The following is a 20,406-nucleotide window of genomic DNA, read 5'->3' as shown; positions in this document are numbered from 1 at the left end:
GTGGGACAAGACGTGGAATCTTGTCCCCGGCTGGCTAATTGACAAGGGGCATGAAGCAGTCATGGGTCCAGGCACCCCGACTGTGCACGGCCTCCGGACCGGATTCCCGCTGTCAGCACCGGCGGGCTACAACCCTGCCCCAGTCTACTTAAGGTCTCCCGCGACCGGATCTCCGTCGCCTGTGGCCCTGCTCTGCCGTCTACCACCTAGTCAGCTCAGGTAGTCCGGTAGTCCGGGAGCTACAACCCCCAACTACCACTCCACTCCTCTCACTTCCTCACTCAAGACTCAACTCCCTTGTTCCCTCCCCTGACACCTCAGGACCCCTAGGTGGGCGTCTCCATCCGCCTGTTCCCACCCACTGGTGTGTCCCTATTGTCCCGGGGGGGTGACTAGGCTTTTGTGGCTGGTGTTACCTGTGTGTGGTGTTGTGTTGGTAGACCAAGGAGGATGGAGGCCTGCACCTGGAAGATTTCTGCAGTCTCTGTGACAACCTCGTTTTGCCAGGGCGTCACATTTCCCTCTGGCTACTCTTTGCTTTTCAGATCTTCAAGGTATAGACCTCCAATGGTCAGGGACACCACAGAACCATGTAAGAGCTTATATTGGAAGATCTGAAGAGTGAACAGTAAGCAGAAGGAATTAATAGACAGCATAAGGAGGATTTGCGGCAGCAGGGCAGTTGGAAGTTTGTTCTAGACAACACGGATATAAGCTTCATCTTCTGAACTGTTTTTCTGCCGCAGCTCCTCCACTCTTTCCCTCTTGTTACTATTTGCTATTCAAATCTTCAAGATCTAGAGCTGAAAGATCTGAAAGATCTGAAGAGTGAACACTAAGCAGAAGGAATGAATAGATAGTATGAGGAGCAACTACAGCAGCAGGGAAGTTGAGAGGCTGTTCTAGACAAGATGGATCCTCTCAACTGTTCTGCTACCACAGCTCCTCCATTATTTCACTCTGGTTCCTCTTTGGTTTGCAGATCTTCAAGCTATAGACCTCCAATGGTCAGGAACATCATAGAACCATGTAAGATCTAATGCAGGAAGATCTGAAGAGTGGAGAGTGAGCAGGAGGAATGAATAGACAGCATAAGGAAGAGTTGAGGAAGCAGGGCAGTTGAGAAGCTGTTATAGAAAAGCTAGATATAAACTTCATCCTCTCAACTGTTCTGTTGCCACAACTCCTCTACTCTTTCCCTCCGGTTACTCCTCGATTTTCATATCTTCACGCTATAGACCTCCAATAGTTAGGATCCACCAAAGAACCATGTAAAATCTAGTGCCGTAAGATCTGAAACGTGAACAGCAAGCAAAAGGAATTAATAGACGGTATGAGGAGAACCTGCGGCAGCAGGGCAGTTGAGAGTCTGTTCTAAACAAGATGAATATAAGCTTCATCCTCTCAACTGTTCTGTTGCTGCAGCTCCTCCACTCTTTGCTTTTCAAAGACAGGATGGGTATATGCTTTGCAAAGAATGCAGCAACAAGGATGGCCTCCATTTTGGGGGATTCGTCGTAATCGATTCATGAACAATGTAATTTTGTAATTTATGAAATTCGAGACAAACCTAATTTGTTACAAATCGATTTGCTCATCTAAAGTAGTTACCAAATAGGAGGTCCTTGTAGCTAATGGAGGGCTTATGAACAAGACAGAGTGTATCGTAATGTTAGCAAAAAAAGAGAAATATTTCTAAAATTAAAATTATTAGATGAGGGCAATATAAGGTGCTTTGAAATTTGGTGATTTGGAAATTAATTTTCTAAGGGATCCAATGAACCTCTTTGCATTGGGCTAGCCTAAGTAAATAAAATAGATCAATTGATATAACATGATTACACCAATGCCCTCCCCTCTGTATAAAATACCCGTAGGAAGCACCGGCTTATCCAATTGCACTAGACTGGGAGAACCCCAATAAGAACGACAGCTGGAGCTATAAACACAAATCTTCAGACATAATTCATACTTCAGTTTTGAGCTGCAGATGGAATTTCATATGTGCTAGGTGGTTTATGATTACTTTGGGACTGACTTATGACAATAATCTGTGTTCATTGACTTACATATGCCATCATGATGACTAATATGACTTTACCTAATAAGTCCATTGCAGCTCAAAGTATGAGATCTGAAAATGATCTTACAGTCATGGTGATGACTCATGATGAGCTTAGTGTTAACTAGGCATAAAACTTTAAAAGCATTTCAAGACTATGTTAAAGGGATTGTCCATCTTTGGGGACTTATTTTTTTGTTTATTTTTTTTACTTAAGCACATATATTTGGGGCTAAAAATAATTTTTGCAATTGGGTTTTGTTCAAAATTTTGCACTGTTTGGATCTTATATACCGTATTGTTTAGATTATAAGATGCACTTTTCCTTCCAACAATTTGAGAAGAAAATGAGGGTTACGTCTTATGATCCATTTGTAGCTTACCGGGAGGTGGTGAACAGGGGTAGCAGGAGACAGGGGCAATGCTGTGGGCATTGTGCTTGGGCTGCAGGTGCTGTGCTGGAGCTGTGGGCACTGTATTGGGAATGCTAAAGCTGTGCTGGGGCTGAGGGTGCTGTGCTGTGGCTGCAGAAGCTGTGCTGAGGATGTGAGCATTGTGCTGAGGCTGCAGAAGCTGTGCTGAGGCCGTGGCCCTGTGCTGGGGATGCAGCATTGTGCTGGGGTTTCGGAAGCTGTGTTTGGACTGCGGTGCAGCGCTGGGGATGCGGCCGTTATGCACGGGCTGCGGAAGCTGTGCTGGGGCTGCGGCGCTGTGCTGGGGATGCAGCGTTGTGCTGGGGATGCAGCGTTGTGCTGGGATTGCGGAAGCTGTGTTGGGGCTGCGGTGCTGTGCAGGGGCTGCGAAAGCTGTGCTGGGCTGCGGTCTGTTGTGCTGAGGGTGGGGAGACAGGATCCATCCTGAAAATGTTGGCGATGTGGACTTCAAATAATAGCGCCCAGAGTCGGCACGTGCGCAGATAGAGCTTTTGTCTCAAGAACTCATCTGTGCATGCGCCAGCTCTGGCCCGATGATCTCCCACCAGCGGACTTAAGGAAAATGGCGCCAAAGGGGGTGCCTGCGCAAATGAGATCTCGGTTTCTCATTGAGCAGGTAGCTCAATCTGCACGCGCGCCAACTCCGGACGTCATTTCTTTGAAGCCCACACCACCAACAGTTTGTGGATGTTCCTGCCTCACAGCTCCGACAGTGAGCATCTGGGACACCCACAGCATTGCCCTACGCCTCCAATGCCCTGCCTCCTGGGACCCCCTCCCCACCGTTGACGCCCCCCCCAGTAAGACACTACCGGATTGTAAGCCGGACCACATTTTTTTTGTTATCTTTTTCTTCTCTAAATTTGGGGTGCGTCTTATAATCCAGTGAGTCTTATAAACTGAAAAATACGGTACTTTGTTTTCCTGCACATTCAACTTTGATGTGGTCTGTGGTCTCAGTAAAAGTCAGATAAAAAAGTTAAAACTGCAGCCAGTGCAAACAGAGAAGCTATTAAAAAACAAACAGTAAAAAAAAGTTTTAACTAAACCAATCGCAAAAATGATTTTAAGCCAAATTTACATACATTTAAGTAAAAAAAAATATCCTCAAGTGTGGACAACCCTTTAAAAAAGTAGAACTAATGCAACAGAATGCAAACTTCTCCCAAAACTGTAACAAATCATATATTTACTTACTTGGCACTTGGTTTTATCACTTGCCCATTTTTCAACCATTTTACTGGAAGATCAGGGTTTGAGACCTCTACATGTATTTTAATTTTCTGATGTCTATCTACGGTGTAACAGTTATCGAGCTTCCTCGTAAAAGCTGCAGAATTAAACGAGAAATTAAGTCAATTATTAAAATTATTCTTGCTACTATGAAAAAGATTTAGCTGCTCTGCAACCAATATCCATATTGTTATATTTCATTATAAATTAGATGTATTTGTAAAAAGGTTCAATACACTAGAAAATTGAAAAAAAAGTCGAAAAGTCAGTAAATTAAATATTGATCAATGTTGACATTTTATGCTAAGAGTGGCACAAACATTTGTATGATGGTGAAAGAGTATTCCAGTCTGGTACAGTTATGGTATATTACTGGGATTTGCCATTACGTGAAAATCAGTGGTGGTCGGACTTCTAGGACTCCCACTAAACCTTAGAGTGACACCTCACCGCCTACCTCTCTGGCCCCTTTACTCTTCACTGCCACCCATCCAGTCTTCCCTAGCCATCTTCTGATCCTCCATCGCTTGCGGTGGAATTCATGTTGAGTCAGATTTTTGGCTCTCATGGGCCAAGGAGAGTTCTGCGTAAGTGTGTCATGATGGTATGATGTGTGCCATGACCTTTCTACGTGCATTTGAAGACTCATTCTGGCTCATGAAAGCCAGAAGTCCAGGTACACCTTTGGAAGCCAGTGTGAGCGGTGGGGGATCAGAATATAAAAGGTGGTGGGGAGTAGCAGAGAGACCCAATATGGGAGCATATTTTTTAATCTTTTTCAGCCCATTGAGCTGAACCACGAAGACGCGAATTCCCAAAAAATACACATTTTGGTGATTTTTACAAAATTCGAGTAGAATTCAATCCCACTCAACTATATTCACTCATCTCTATTGATTGCCATACTCCAGACTCTTCATCCACAGAAATAAAAAGTTACCAGCAATCATAGAGTGATGGCATATCTTAGGGATAAAAACGAATGAAAATAGTTTTCAGTGCATCAATGAAAATTGAGAACATGACTTTGCTGTCCAAAAATGTAAAGAAACTAATTTTCATTAAAAAAAATAGTAGAAGAAAACAAAATCCTATATAACATGACAATGGCAATTAATGTGACCATTCAACAGTGTGAGACTGAAGACAATGTCCAGCTATTGCACATAAGGGAACCTTTTAACCAACAGATCTTCGGTCCATGTAGACCACTGACCTCACATGGACCCCACTTGGATTGTGCAGATGACGGTTTATTTCATATGGAGCAGAAATCCATGTGAAACAGAATCGCAGCAGACACTTGTCTTCCATATTTTTATGAGATTCGCCTATTTACAATTTTTTTTGATTCCTCTAGTTTTGGAGTGGAAAATGCCTTCATCAGGACAATCACCATTCATGCAATTTTTCTAATGAAGAAGATTCCACTCTGAAACGCATTGAATGAATTCACTTTTTAAAACTTGCTTTGATTCCTCTTGTTTTACAGTGAAAATGCCTTCATCAGGACTATCAAAATTCATGGTGATTTTCCTTATGTAGAAGTTTCCACTCCACAATGTGTTGAGTAAAATCACAGTTTAGGAATTGATTTCATTCCTCTCATTTTGGCGTGGAAACCCCTTCATCAGGACAATCACCATTAATGTCATTTCCCTGATGAAGACGTTTCCACTCTTAAATATGTTGAATAAAATCACCTTTTACGACTTGCTTTGCTCGCTCCTTGTTTTGGAGTGGAAACGCCACATTGAATAAAATTACCTTTTAGAACTTGCTTTGATTCCTCTTGTTTCGGAGTGTAAACTCCTTCATCAGGACAATCAGCATTCATGTGATTCTCTTGATGAAGAGGTTTCCACTCTAAACTGTATTGAATGAATTCCCCTTTTAGGAGTTGCTTTGATTCCCTTTGTTTTGGAGCGGAAATGACTTCATCAGGACAATCATCATTCATGGTGATTGTCCTGATGAAGGAGTTTCCACTATGAAAAGTGTTGAATAAAATCACTTTTTAGGACTTGCTTTGATTCCTCATTTCAGAGTGGAAACTTCAACAGGATATCACTTTGAAAAACATTGACTAAAATCCCTTTTTAGGACTTGCTTTGCTTCCTCTTGTTTTGGAGTGGAAAGCCCTTGATCAGGACAATCACCATAAATGTCATTTTCCTGATGAAGACGTTTCCACTCTGAAATGCATTGAATAAAATCACTTTTTAGGACTTGCTTTGCTTGCTCTTGTTTAGGAGTGGAAACTCCTTCATCAGGACTTCAAATTTCATGGTGATTGCCCTCATGAAGAAGTTTCCACTCCAAAATGTGTTGAATAAAATCCCTGACTTGCTTTGATTCTCTTGTTTTGGAGTGGAAACTTCCTCAGGACAATTACCATTTATGGTGATTGTCCTGATGAAGAACTTTCCACTCTGAAACTAAATGAAATCACCTTTTTAGGACTTGCTTTGCTTGCTCTTGTTTAGGAGTGGAACTTTTACCATCCACTGTCAGCTATTTGCATTTACAGGGTCTGAAGCTGGTATATACTTACACAATCACTTCTAGGTGAGCAATTCCCTTGTTCCTCATCCAGGTTATCTCACAGACCCTATTTTCGAATTGTCTATTTATTTTAGCTTCAGGCAGAATATAAAAATTTTAGTAGAAAAAGGAACACCAAATCAAAATGCCTAGAAAAAGCAAATAAGTGTCTAAAAAAACCCTACAACTGAAGGAGAACCTAAAACACTAAACATTTCTTGTGTAGATCTGAGTACACTCAAGTATTTGGGTTGTTATAGTATTTCTCCGCAAATCGAAAACTCAAAGCAAACTCCACACTTACCATCAGTTTTCTGGATTTCAACCCTCTTTTTCTTAAGATGTTTCAACATTCCTCTGAGATCAGTTATACCATGCTGGAAGGCAATTTTTTCGTACTCGTTTGGTTTGGCGTTCCTCAATATTTCCAAGACATGTGGTGGGATATTTGCCATGGGGTCATCCTCGTCTTTTTTTTCTTTTTTTTTCTCTACTTTCTTTACCTCTTCTTTTTCTTTCTTCTCTCTCTCACTTGGGTAAATGGTGACAAAACACAGTATTCAGACCTTGAATGAATGACTTTACTGTTGCATGAAGCTAACCTCTTTCTTGAAGGGGCCAACCCAACTCCCTGTGGATGTGGTTTCAGAAATCCCCTGAAAATGGGGATTTACAAACAGCTGACATTTCCATAAGAAGCCTTCTATGACCAGAAATTAATCCTGCATTGATATTATAATACACGGTGGCCTCCTAGATGAATGAACGACTCATGTTTACCATCGTGTACGTCACAGGGACTTGCCCTACGATGCCCTATGGGCTCTTTAACCTCTCCCAGTCAATTTTAATGTTTACACTTTTTTTATTTCCTCCTTTTTAATTCCAGAGTCATAACTTTTTTTTTATTGTATCCACTAATTTAGACACGCATGGGCCCTCACTCCTCTTCGTATCTTACTTTTGTTATTTTGTATTGTCTCATACTGTCTGTATATGTCCCCTCTGAATTCTAAAGTGCTGCGGAACATGTTGGTGCTATAGAAATAAAAAAAAATAAAAAATAAATATTATATGATTATTTTTATTATTGTTATTATTTTGAATAACACCATTTATTTTAACATGTAGTATAGTGGTAAAAAAAAGCATAATTACTCCATCGTTATTTTAGATTTGGTTTAACAATTTCCGGTATGCACTAAAAATTACCTGACACTATAAAATGGTTGCACAAGAAAAGCACAAACTCTACAGTTACGTGTGACAAACAAGCACACTGTCAGTAATTTTTTTCTGAAAACTATTGTACTGTCTTGCTTTTGCTTTCTAGTGCATTAAGCCTTAAAAAAAAATTGTAATTCAAAGGTTAGTACACCATATCACCGATTAATCACTAAAGGTCCTGTTACACGCAGCGACGTATCTAACGATATATCGCCGGGGTCACGGATTCCGTGACGTACATCCGGCATCATTAGCGACGTTGTTGCGTGTGACACCAACGAACGAGCGTTAATGATGGAAAATACTCACCTTATCGTCTATCGTTGACACGTCGTTCATTTTCAAAATATCGTTGATTGGGGAGGTATCCGGTTGTTCGTTGTTCCCGAGGCACCACACATTGCTATGTGTGACACCTTGGGACCGACGAACTACTGCTTACCTGCGTCCACCGGCAATGCGGAAGGAAGGAGGTGGGCAGGATGTTACGTCCCGCTCATCTCCGCCCCTCCGCTTCTATTGGGCGGCCGCTGAGTGACGTCGCTGTGACGCCAAATGTCCCTCCCCCTTCAGGAAGAGGATGTTTGCTGCCCACAGCAAGGTCATTTGGAAGGTAAGTACGTGTGACGGGGGCTATCGACTTTGTGCGACACGGGCAACAAATTGCCCATAACGCAGAAACGATGGGGGCGGGTGCGATCGCACGATAAATTGACGCGTGTAACGGGGCCTTAAGTCTGGCTATGATTGTCCCTCCTGATTGTCTGCGCTATATCACAAGGTACCACTGTCCATGTTTTCCCATAATGCCTTGTAACTATCACATCTCATGATATAGTAGACAATTAGGAGATACAGTCATAGCCAGACTTAGGGATTGATCAGTGATGTGGTATGGTTACATTTAAATTACATTTTTTTAATTCTTAGTGCACTAGAAAGTAAAAGCAAGACAGTAAAATAGTTTCCACAGGAAAAAATGACAGTGTGCTTGTTCATCACATGTAACTGTAGAGTTTGTGCTTTCCTTGTGCAAAGATTTTTTTGTGAATGGGCAAAAATAGTTTTGGGGATTTTTCTTAATACAAAAGAAAATTCCCCCAAATTCATTCATTTGCTTTAGTAGTTAAACTTTACAACTACACGTGCCACTCTAATTACATAACCTGATGCATGTGCTGGCTTATTCAACGTATCTCTGCCAAGTATTTTGTCATTTTTAAGAAAAGTGTCGAATTTTGATGAAAGAATAGAAAAAAATAGACATTTAACTGTGATTCTTTTGGACACCTGTTCTACTATTCCAATTTGAGAACCTGCCACACCTATATTGAAGCCTACTGCCACATTTTGCTCTCTCTACATACAGTATACCTACCTACTTTGCTTTTTTGTTATGTCTTTTTTGACAAAGTTTGAATAATTGGGGTAGAAAAAGATTGTTAAAAGTTAATTATGGTCTTGTACAAAATGTAGGTCAAAAGAAAAAGCAATGGATGCAGTAGTGTAAAGGAAAATAATATTCAAAGCCACTATCAGTAGCAGAAGCACGACCAAAACCAGTGGCACCGGCCATCTGGGCATCAGTCCTATCAAATAGAGGCCATATTTGGACTCCTTTGCCTCCAGCAAGTATATTAGTGGGATGGAAGTGATAGAATTATGGAATATATGCCACATCACTTGTCTCAATCACAGCAGGAAGATGTTACCTCTGACAGTGACACCATCAGTTTGAGTGCTCTACTGGGAATGGTCTGAGATAATTTTTGGTCAATTTTTTTAAATAAAAAAAATAAATAAAAATCTGTGAAGGCATTGTGTTATTAAATGGAATGTTGGTTACTATCTTGTTTTGAGAAAAGGAAGGTAATTTAACTTATGTTTTTTATATTTTTCTGTTTTAAAACTTTTTTTATTTTTTTTAACCCTTCTTTTAGACTTGACCCTGTGATTTTGGCAAGGGTTGAAGAATTGGGGTAGAAAAGATTGTTAACAGTTAATTGTGGTGTTGTACAAAATGTAGGTCAAACGGAAAAGTCACAATGGATGAAGTAGTGTAAAGGAGAATAATATTCGAAGCCGCTATCAGTAGCAGAAGCATCACGAAAACCAGTGGCACCAGCCATCTGGGCAGTAGTCTTACCAAATAAAGGCCATATTTGGACTAATTTGCCTCCAGCAAGTATATTGGTGGAGTGGAAGTGATAGAATTATGGAATATATGCCCCCTCACTTGTCTCAATCACAGCAGGATGATGTTACCTCTGACAGCGACCCCATCAGTTTGAGTGTTCTACTCAAAATAGTCTGCCTGATCAGAAATGACTAGAAGAGATAATTTTTTAACAGTTTTTTTTAATAAAAATCTAAATAAAAATCTGTCAAGGCATTGTATTATTAAATGGGATGTTGGTTACTATCTTGTATTGAGAAAAGGAAGATAATTCAAACTTTTGGGTTTTTTTTAATGTTTGTTTTAAATCTTTTTTTAAATTATTTTTGATGTTTTTTAGCCCTTCTTTTAGATTTGAAGCTGTGAATCTGGTACCAAAATGGTGAGCTCATTTTTATCTTTATTAATTTGGTATGATTACTATTAAATATAATGATATGGTTAATGCATATTAATGTTTAGTTACGTTTTCTTAAGAAGAGCGCTAAAATCCAGCTCCCCGGCATCCGTTTTTCTCTTTCCTTCTCCACCAGGTCTAAAAATAAAAATAGATTAAAACAAAATGTTAGCAATAAAATAAAAATAATGATATAAAATAGTAGTAGGTGTTTAAAGGGGCTGTCAAGTTTAGATAACCCCCATTTACATTGCATTTACTTGGCGTAGGTAATAAATTGGATACTTACGTCCTCTTGAAAGCTTTTAATATGTTTCCATCATCACCAGCATCTGCAATTCCAATAAAAGGTGAAGTTTCTTATATAAAAAAATTGCTTAGCAAAAGTACCGCCAAGGTGCCCTTTGTATTGGTCATGTTGGATATAAATATTGAGGGTGCAAATATTGCTCCAGTGTAGGCCATGTGGACGTACCCATGATTTCTTGCACCTATCATCATGTGATATACTACAGCCAATCAGGAGGCAGTATCTTAGACTGTATAAAAGCAGATGAAGGAAATGCAGCAGCCATTTTGGGGTTAATTTGGATAGTGAGAGTATCACATAACTAAGGCTGTATGGAAATTAAAAAGCTTGAAAGGGGCTGCGTAAAGTCCTATCTGACCTCAACATGACATACATTCATGGCCGAAAGTGTTGGCACCCTTGAAATTGTTCCAGAAAATTAAGTATTTCTCCCAGAAAATTATTATAATTACATATATTTTGTTATATACATGTTTATTTACTTTAAATTTTTGTTTGAAATTATGTTCAATTTGCCTCTTTTTCTCTGTTTTTCTTGTGTTGCTCCAACAAATTTAAAGTAAATAAACATGTATATAACAAAATATATGTAATTATAATAATTTTCTGGGAGAAATACTTAATTTTCTGGAACAATTTCAACAATTTGGCACCTTTTCAAAATTGAGGGTAAACAACTTTATTTCAATCTTGATATGCTCATTTAAACTCACATTGGGCAAGTAACAGGTGTGGGCAATATAAAAATCACACTTGAAACTAGGTAAAAAGAGGAGAAGTTGACTCAATCTTTGCATTGTGTCTGTGTGTACCACGCTAAGCATGAAGAACAGAAAGAGAAGAAGAGAACTGTCTGAGGACTTGAGAACCAAAATTGTTAAAAAACATCAACAATCTCAAGAATACAAGTCCATCTCCTCCAGAGATCTTGATGTTCCTTTGTCCACGGTGCGCAACATAATCAAGAAGTTTACAATCCATGGAACTGGAGCTAATCACCCTGGACGTGGACTATAGAGAAAAATTGTTGAAACTTTGCAACAAAGGATAGTCTGGATGGTGGATAAGCCCCAATCAAGTTCCAAAGAAATTCAAGCTGTCCTGCAGGCTCAGGGGCTATCAGTGTCAGTGCGAACTATCCATCATCATTTGAATTAAATGAAACACTATGGAGAAGACCCAGATCCCATTGCTGACACAGAGACATAAAAAAGCTAGACTTCAGTTTGCCAAAATGTATGTGAATAAGCCAAAATGCTTCTGGTAAAGCATCATGTCAACAGATGAGTTCAAGATAGAGCTTTTTGATAAACCACACTATTCTACTATTTACCAAATATGGAATGAGGCCTACAAAGAAAAGAACACAGGACCTACAGTCACATAGGGTGGAGGCTCAAATATGTTTCGGGGTTGTTTTGCTGCTTCTGGCACTGGGGGCCAGATATATGAAGATCACCTAAGGATTTTGGGTGGCAATGTAGGTCCAGTGTCAGAAAGCTGGGTTTACTTCCTAGATCATGGGTTTTCCAGGAGAACAATGACCTCCTACATACTTTGAGAACCTCTAGAAATGGATGAAAACAAAACGCCAGAAAGTTTTGAAGTGGCAGCACTAAATCCCATTGACACCTGTGGAGAGACCTTAAAATTGCTGTTGGGAGAAGGCACTTTGAAATATGAGAGACCTGGAGCAGATTATAAGGAAGAGTCCAAAATTCCAGGTGAGTGTAAGAAGCTTGTGGATGGTTATAGGAAGTGATTGATTGCAGTTATTTATTACAAAGGATGTGCATCCAAATATTAAGTGAGGGTGCCAACAATTTTGTCAGGCCCATTTTTGGAATTTTATGTATAATTCTGGACAATTTTTTCCATTTTGTTCCAATACATACAAAGGAAATAAACATGTGTATATCAAAACGTGTAATTGCAATAATTTTCACGGAGTAATATATCATTTTATGGAACAATTTCAATGGTGCCAACACTTTTGGCCATGACTGTACATGTCTGTTTATTGTTTAGAGCAATTGGAGGTTTTTCATTTTGAGGTAATTTGGTTTCAAAGAAAGATGGTAAATTGGAATTTCAAAGGGTTCACTCAACTGTAATCACTGGTTTTAAAATACAAGTTCTGTGACATCACTGTGTATTATCTCTGTAGTGTGATATCACTGTACTTATTAACCCTGGACTGTGACATCACTGTAACATACTATTACATCATTTTGTTTATTATCCTAGTTCTGTGACATTACTATTTATTATCCTTGTGATGTGACATCACTGTGTGTATTAACTCTGCACTGTAACATCATTGTGTGTGTTATCCTTGTACTGTGACATCACTGTGTGTATTATCTCTGTACTGTAACATCACTGTGTGTATTATCCCTGTACTGTGACATCACTGTGTGTATTATCTCTGTACTGTAACATCACTGTGTGTGTTATCCTTGTACTGTGACATCACTGTGTGTATTATCCCTGTACTGTGACATGACTTTGTGTATTATCCCTGTACTGTGATATCACTGTGTGTATTATCTCTGTACTGTGACATCACTGTGTGTGTTATCCCTGTACTGTGACATCACTGGGTGTGTTATCCCTGTACTGTGACATCACTGTGTGTATTATTCCTGTACTCTGACATCACTGTGTGTATTATTCCTGTACTGTGACATCACTGTGTGTATTATCCCTGTACTGTGACATCACTGTGTGTATTATCCCTGTACTGTGACATCACTGTGTGTATTATTCCTGTACTGTGACATCACTGTGTGTATTACCCCTGTACTGTGACATCACTGTGTGTATTACCCCTGTACTGTGACATCACTGTGTGTATTATCCCTGTACTGTGACATCACTGTGTGTATTATCCCTGCACTGTGACATCACTGTGTGTATTATTCTTGTACTGTGACATCACTGTGTGTATTATCCCTGTACTGTGACATCACTGTGTGTATTATCCCTGTACTGTGACATCACTGTGTGTATTATCCCTGTACTGTGACATCACTGTGTGTATTATTCCTGTACTGTGACATCACTGTGTGTATTATCACTGCACTGTGACATCACTGTGTGTATCCCTGTACTGTGACATCACTGTGTGTATTATTCCTATACTGTGACATCACGGTGTTTCTTATTCATGTACTGTGACATCACTGTGTGTATTATCTCTGTACTGTGACATCACTGTGTGTATTATCTCTGTACTGTGACATCACTGTGTGTATTATCCCTGTACTGTGACATCACTGTGTGTATTATCCCTGTACTGTGACATCACTGTGTGTATTATTCTTGTACTGTTACATAGCTGTTGCGATACTATATATAGGGAGAAGTGGGGGCCATCATATTTTGTAAGGAGAAGTGAGGGAGATAATATTATATGTAGGGAGAAGTGGGGGCCATATCATATTATACAGTGGGTATGGAAAGTATTCAGACCCCTTTAAATTTTTCACTCTTTGTTTCATTGCAGCCATTTGGTAAATTCAATAAAGTTCATTTTTTTTCTCATTAATGTACACTCTGCACCCCATCCCCAATCTTGACAGAAAAAAACCCCAGAAATGTAGAAATTTTTGGAAATTTTTTAAACAAGAAAAACTGAAATATCACATGGTCATAAGTATTCAGCCCCTTTGCTCAGTATTGAGTAGAAGCACCCTCCTTTTGAGCTAGTACAGCCATGAGTCTTCTTGGGAATGATGCAACAAGTTCTTCACCGCTGGATTTGGGGATCCTCTGCCATTCTTCCTTGCAGATCCTCTCCAGTTCTGTCAGGTCGGATGGGGAACGTTGGTGGATGCCATTTTCATGTCTCTCCAGAGATGCTCAATTGGGTTTAGGTCAGGGCTCTTGCTGGGCCATCAAGAATGGTCACAGAGTTGTTCTGAAGCCACTCCTTTGTTATTTTAGCTGTGTGCTTAGGGTTATTGTGTTGTTGGAAGGTGAACCTTTGGCCAAGTCTGAGGTCCAGAGCACTCTGGAAGAGGTTTTCTTCCAGGATATCTCTGTACTTGGCCACATTCATCTTTCCTTCAGTTGCAACCAGTCGTCCTGTCCCTCCAGCTGAAAAACACCCCCATAGCATGATGCTGCCACCACCATGTTTCACTGTTGGGATTGTATTGGGCAGGTGATGAGCAGTGCCTGGTTTTCTCCACACATACCGCTTAGAATTATCACCAAAATTTCTATTTTCGTCTCATCAGACCAGAGAATCTTATTTCTCATAGTCTGGGAGTCCTTCATGTGTTTTTTTGCACACTCTATGCGGGCTTTCATATGTCTTGCACTGAGGAGAGGCTTCTGTGGGGACACTCTGCCACAAAGGCCCGACTGGTGGAGGCTGCTGTGATAGTTGACTTTGTAGAATTTTCTCCCATCTCCCTACTGCATTCCTGGTGCTCGGCCACAGTGATCTTGGGGTTCTTCTTTACCTCTCTCACCAAGGCTCTTCTACGATTGCTCAGTTTAGCTGGACAGACAGTTCTAGGACGAGTTCTGGTGGTCCCAAACTTCTTCCATTTAAGGATTATGGAGGCCACTGTGCTCTTAGGAACCTTGAGTACTCCAGAAATTCTTATGTAAACTTGGCCAGATCTCTGCTTTGCCACAATTCTGTCTCTGAGCTCCTTGGGCAGTTCCTTTGATCTCATGATTCTCCTTTATTCTGACATGCGCTGTGAGCTGTGAGGTCTTATATAGACAGGTGTGCGCCTTTCCAAATCAAGTCCTATCAGTTTAATTAAACACAGCTGGACTCCAATGAAGGAGTAGAACCATCTCAAGGAGGATCACAAGGAAATGGACAGCATGTGACTTATATAGGAGTGTCCGAGCAAAGGGTCTGAATACTTATTATGACAATGTGATATTTCAGTTTTTCCTGTTTAATTTTTTTCTGTCATGATGGGGTGCAGAGTGTACATTAATGAGAAAAAAATGAACTTTTTTGAATTTGCCAAATGGCCGCAATGAAACAAAGAATTAAAAATTTAAAAGGGGTTTGAGTACTTTTTGTACCCACTGAATATAGGGAAAAATGGGGTCAATCATACTATATAGGGAGAAGTGGAATGGCCATCATATCTAATATATAAAGCTGAATGTGTGTGTGTGTGTGTGTGTGTGTGTGTGTGTGTGTGTGTGTCCGGGATTGGCATCCGCACCGTTGCAGCTACAGCCACAAAATTTTGCACACTCACAATTCTGGAACCCGAGAGCGTCATAGGCTATGTTTGGAGGGGAAATTTTAACCCCGCTCTTTACAGTTATTCAACAAAAAACCTGCCTCCATTAAAGCGAATGCAGCTGGGAGCCAGAATGCAGCCAGAACTTCAGAAGAATGTGCAGTCACGCCCTTATATGGAATGTTGGCGTGTCACAATGCAGCCAGGGAAAGAGACAGACACAGACAGGGAAAGAGGCAGACACAGACAGGGTAAGAAACAGACATAGACAGGGTAAGAGACAGACACAAAGAGACAGACAAAGAGACAGACTGACAGGGAAAGAGACAGACAGGGAAAGAGAGGGAAAGAGAGAGACAGGTTAAGAGACAGACACAGACAGGTAAAGAGACAGACACAGACAAAGAGACAGACAGAAACAGGGAAACAGAAAGACAGGGAAAGGGAGGGAAAGAGACAGACAGAGAAAGAGAGGGAAAGAGACAGACAGGGAAAGAGACAGACAGGGAAAGTGACAGAGATAGATAGACAGACAAGGAAAGAGATAGATAGACAGACAGGGAAAGAGATTGAGACAGACGGAGAAAGAGACAGAGACAGTCAGAGACAGACAGGGAAAGAGACAGACAGACAAAGAGATAGAGAGAGAGAGACAGGGAAAGAGACAGACAGACAAAGAGATAGAGAGAGAGAGACACAGAGAGATATATACAGAGGGGGGAGACAGACAGAGAATGGGAGAGAAACAGAGAGACAGTTACTATCCCGGGCGTTAATACATTCTATTTATACATTCTATCCCGGGAATGTTAATACATTCTATTTTGTTAAAAACAGTTATTAACCTGAGCGAAGTCGGGTAGTACAGCTAGTTATATATAAAGGAGAAGTGGGGGCATCATACTATATAGGGAGAAGTGGGGATCGTCATATTATATATTGGGGGAAGTAGGAGCCATCATACTATGTATACAAAGAAGTGGGGGCAATCATACTAACTAGGGAGAAGTAGGGTCCATCATACTATATACGGAGAATTGGAGGGCTATCATAGTATATAGGGGAAAGTGGGGGACATTATATTATATATATTGAGAAGTGGGGGCCATCATACTATATGGGGAGAAGTGGGGCCCAAAATATTAACTATAGGAAGAAGTGAAGGTCATCATATTGTATAGTGAGAAGTGGGGGCCATGATAGTATATAAGGAGAAATGAGAGCCATCATCTAATATATTAAGCTCAGTGTATGTATGTGTGTATGTATATATGTGTGTGTGTGTGTGTGTGTGTGTGTATATCCGCTAAAGGAATATGCACCGTCGCACTTACAATCACGAAATTTTGCACAGACGCCTCATGTGACTCAGGGAACGTCATAGACTATGTTTTGATAGGAAAATGTAACCCCGCGCTTTACAGTTACTCTCCAAAATCCTGCCTCCATTAAACTGAATGGAGGTGGGAGCTACAGGCTATTAATAGCAGCAACTGCCAGTGGTTGCTATAGGAACAAAATAAATTGTTAGTATAAGAAGCTTATGTGTGAGGTAATATGATGTCGGTGGGGAGACGGATAAAGAGAGACAGAAGGAAACAGAGACAGACGTGGAAAGAGACAGACAGAGACAGATTGGAAAGAGACAGACGGGCAAAGAGACAGACGGGCAAAGAGACAGACGGGCAAAGAGACATATGGGCAAAGAGACAGATGGGAAAAGAGACAGCCCTGGAAAGATACAGACGGGGAAAGAGACAGCCCTGGAAAGAGACAGATGGGCAAAGAGACAGACGGGCAGAGAGACAGACCTGGAAAGAGACAGACCTGGAAAGAGACAGACGGGGAAAGAGACAGACGGGGAAAGAGAGAGACGGGGAAAGAGACAGACGGGGAAAGAGACAGACGGGGAAAGAGACAGACGGGGAAACAGACAGATGGGGAAAGAGAGAGATGAGGAAAGAGACAGATGGGGAGAGAGACCGACGGGGAAAGAGACAGCCCTGAAAAGAGACAGGCCTGGAAAGAGACAGCCAGGCAAAAAGACAGACGGGCAAAGAGACAGACGGACAAAGAGAGAGACCTGGACAGAGACATACAAGGAAAGAGAGAGATGGGGAAAGAGACAGATGGGGAAAGAGACAGACAGGGAAAGAGACAGACAGGGAAAGAGACAGACAGGGAAAGAGACAGAGCTGGAAAGAGACAGACGAGGAAAGAGACAGACGGGGAAAGAGACAGCCCTGGAAAGAGGCAGACCTGGAAAGAGACAGATGGGCAAAGAGACAGCCCTGGAAAGAGACAGACCTGGAAAGAGACAGATGGGCAAAGAGACAGATGTGCAAAGAGACAGACGGGCAAAGAGACAGACGGGCAAAGAGACAAACTGGGAAAGAGACAGACGGGCAAAGAGACAGACGGGCAAAGAGACAAACTGGGAAAGAGACAGAAGGGGAAAGAGACAGATGGGGAAAGAGACAGACCTGGTAAGAGACAGACAGGAAAAGAGACAGACGGGGAAAGAGACAGACAAAGACAGACACGGAAAGAGACAGACGGGGAAAGAGACAGACAGACACAGAGATAGAGACAGACACAGAGATGGCGACAGATAGACTGATATAAATACAGGAACATGATAGCAGATTCCTATAATTTCTCCACCATAGTTTTTAGAGATACTTTAACTCAAATAATTAGATAAGGACAAAGAGACAGAAATCAGAGTATATTGTATCAAAAAAATTTTTTTTTAATAATATTCTTCAAAATATTTTTATAAAAACACTTTTTTATTTCAAATTGCTAAAATCATCACAAAGTCAAGAAAAAACATCACCAAAAAAACCATATAAACACATAAACAGAGGGGATCTGTGATCCAAAGGATTATTGGTGAAAAAGGCAGAGGATCATTTCATATCAAAAAATCTATATCATAAAAATATCACCCCTGTCCCTTCACCAACATCCATAGTACAGCACTAATGCATATATTAATTGATAAATAATAAATATACAGATATATAAATATTATATCGATATATCAATAAATATACATATAATAGCTCCAGTGTAAATAGCCAATGTTCAAAAGGAAGGTTTTTACTCCTATAGACAAGAGCGGAATAAACGAGGAATCTCCTCTATATAAATATAACTTCTCCTTTAAGAATGATATTTCCTATGTCCATAGGTTTAATAAGGGGCAATGAGTTATAGTTTATTTAATAGCTTGCCCACTCAAGCGGTATAATATTTATATATCTGTATATTTATTATTTATCAATTAATATATGCATTAGTGCTGTACTATGGATGTTGGTGAAGGGACAGGGGTGATATTTTTATGATATAGATTTTTTTATATGAAATGATCCTCTGCCTTTTTCACCCTTAATCCTTTGGATCACAGATCCCCTCTGTTTATGTGTTTATATGTTTTTTTTGGTGATGTTTTTTCTTGACCTTGTGATGATTTTAGCAATTTGAAATTAAAAAGTGTTTTTATAAAAATATTTTGAAGAATATTATTAAAAAATTTTTTTTCGATACAATATACTCTGATTTCTGTCTCTTTGTCCTGATATAAATACAGGCAGAGAGATAGAAAGAGACAGAGACATAGACACAGACAGACAAATAAAGACACAGACAGAGAAACAGACAGACAGCGACACACAGACAGAGACTGGGAGACAGACAGAGAGACAGTTACTATCCCGGGCAATGACGGATACTACAGCTAGTATTATATATAAAGAAAAAGTGGGGGACATTATATTATATATAGGGAGAAGTGGGGACCATCACACTATATAGGGAGAAGTGGGGGCCATCATATTATATATAGGGAGAAGTGGGGACCATCACACTATATAGGGAGAAGTGGGGGCCATCATATTATATATAGGGAGAAGTGGGGACCATCACACTATATAGGGAGAAGTAGGAACCGTTATATCATATATAGGGAGAAGTGGGGGCCATCATATTATATATAGGGAGAAGTGGGGACCATCACACTATATAGGGAGAAGTGGGAGCCGTTAAATCTTATATAGGGAGAAGTGGGGGACATCCTATTATATAGTGAAAAGTGGGGGGGCATCATATCATATATAGGGAAAAGTGGGGGCCATAAAATTATATACAGATAGAAGTGGGGGCCATAATTTTATATAGGCAGATGTGGGGGGGCATCCTATTATATAGGGAGAAGTAAAGGGCCATCATTTGATATATAGGGAGACGTGAGAGCCATCATATTATCTATTGGGAGAAGTGGGGGCCATTATATTATATTTTGGGAGAAGTGGGGGCCATCATATTATATAGGGAGAAGTGGGAGCCATCATATTATATATTGGGAGAAGTGGAGCCATCATACTCTAGAGGGAGAAACGGGAGCCATCATATTATATATTGGGAGAAGTAGGGGCCATCATCTAATATATAATGCTCAGTGTATGTATGTATGTATGTATGTGTGTGTGTATTGTGTATGTGTGTGTGTGTGTGTGTGTGTGTATGTCCAATAAAGGAATCCACACTGTCGCATTTACAATCATGAAATTTTGCACACATGCCTCATGTGACCCAGGGAACGTCGTAGGCTATGTTTTGACAGGGAAATTTAACCCCACGTTTTACAGTTACTCTCCAAAAAACATGCCTCCATTAAAGTAAATGGAGCCTGGAACTACAGGTTATTAATAGGAGCTGTGATTGGTCACTATAGGAATAAAAGACATTGTTAGTATAAGAAGTTTATGTGTGAGGTAATATGATGTCGGTG

The 20,406-nt window shown here is 40.3% G+C and overlaps 1 protein-coding gene across 4 annotated transcripts in view; it reads right to left on the bottom strand.

The window, feature by feature from the left end:
* LOC142257211 (myosin-binding protein C, fast-type-like) overlaps nt 1-20,406 on the bottom strand; it is a 207,757-nt gene that overhangs the window by 62,542 nt on the left and 124,809 nt on the right. For all 4 annotated transcript variants that reach the window (XM_075329353.1, XM_075329356.1, XM_075329354.1 and 1 more), the window contains 4 exons: nt 10,363-10,405; nt 10,143-10,211; nt 6,578-6,804; nt 3,694-3,826 (listed from right to left, as the gene is read on the bottom strand). In XM_075329353.1, the coding sequence (XP_075185468.1) occupies nt 3,694-3,826; nt 6,578-6,804; nt 10,143-10,211; nt 10,363-10,405 (472 nt within the window). The remainder of the gene's footprint in view (nt 1-3,693; nt 3,827-6,577; nt 6,805-10,142; nt 10,212-10,362; nt 10,406-20,406) is intronic.

This window comes from Anomaloglossus baeobatrachus, chromosome 11 (genome assembly GCF_048569485.1).
Source record: "Anomaloglossus baeobatrachus isolate aAnoBae1 chromosome 11, aAnoBae1.hap1, whole genome shotgun sequence".
In the NCBI taxonomy this organism is placed as follows: domain Eukaryota; kingdom Metazoa; phylum Chordata; class Amphibia; order Anura; family Aromobatidae; genus Anomaloglossus; species Anomaloglossus baeobatrachus.
The sequence above is the reverse complement of the archived record's forward strand: the minus strand, read 5'-3'. Positions and strand labels throughout refer to the sequence as shown.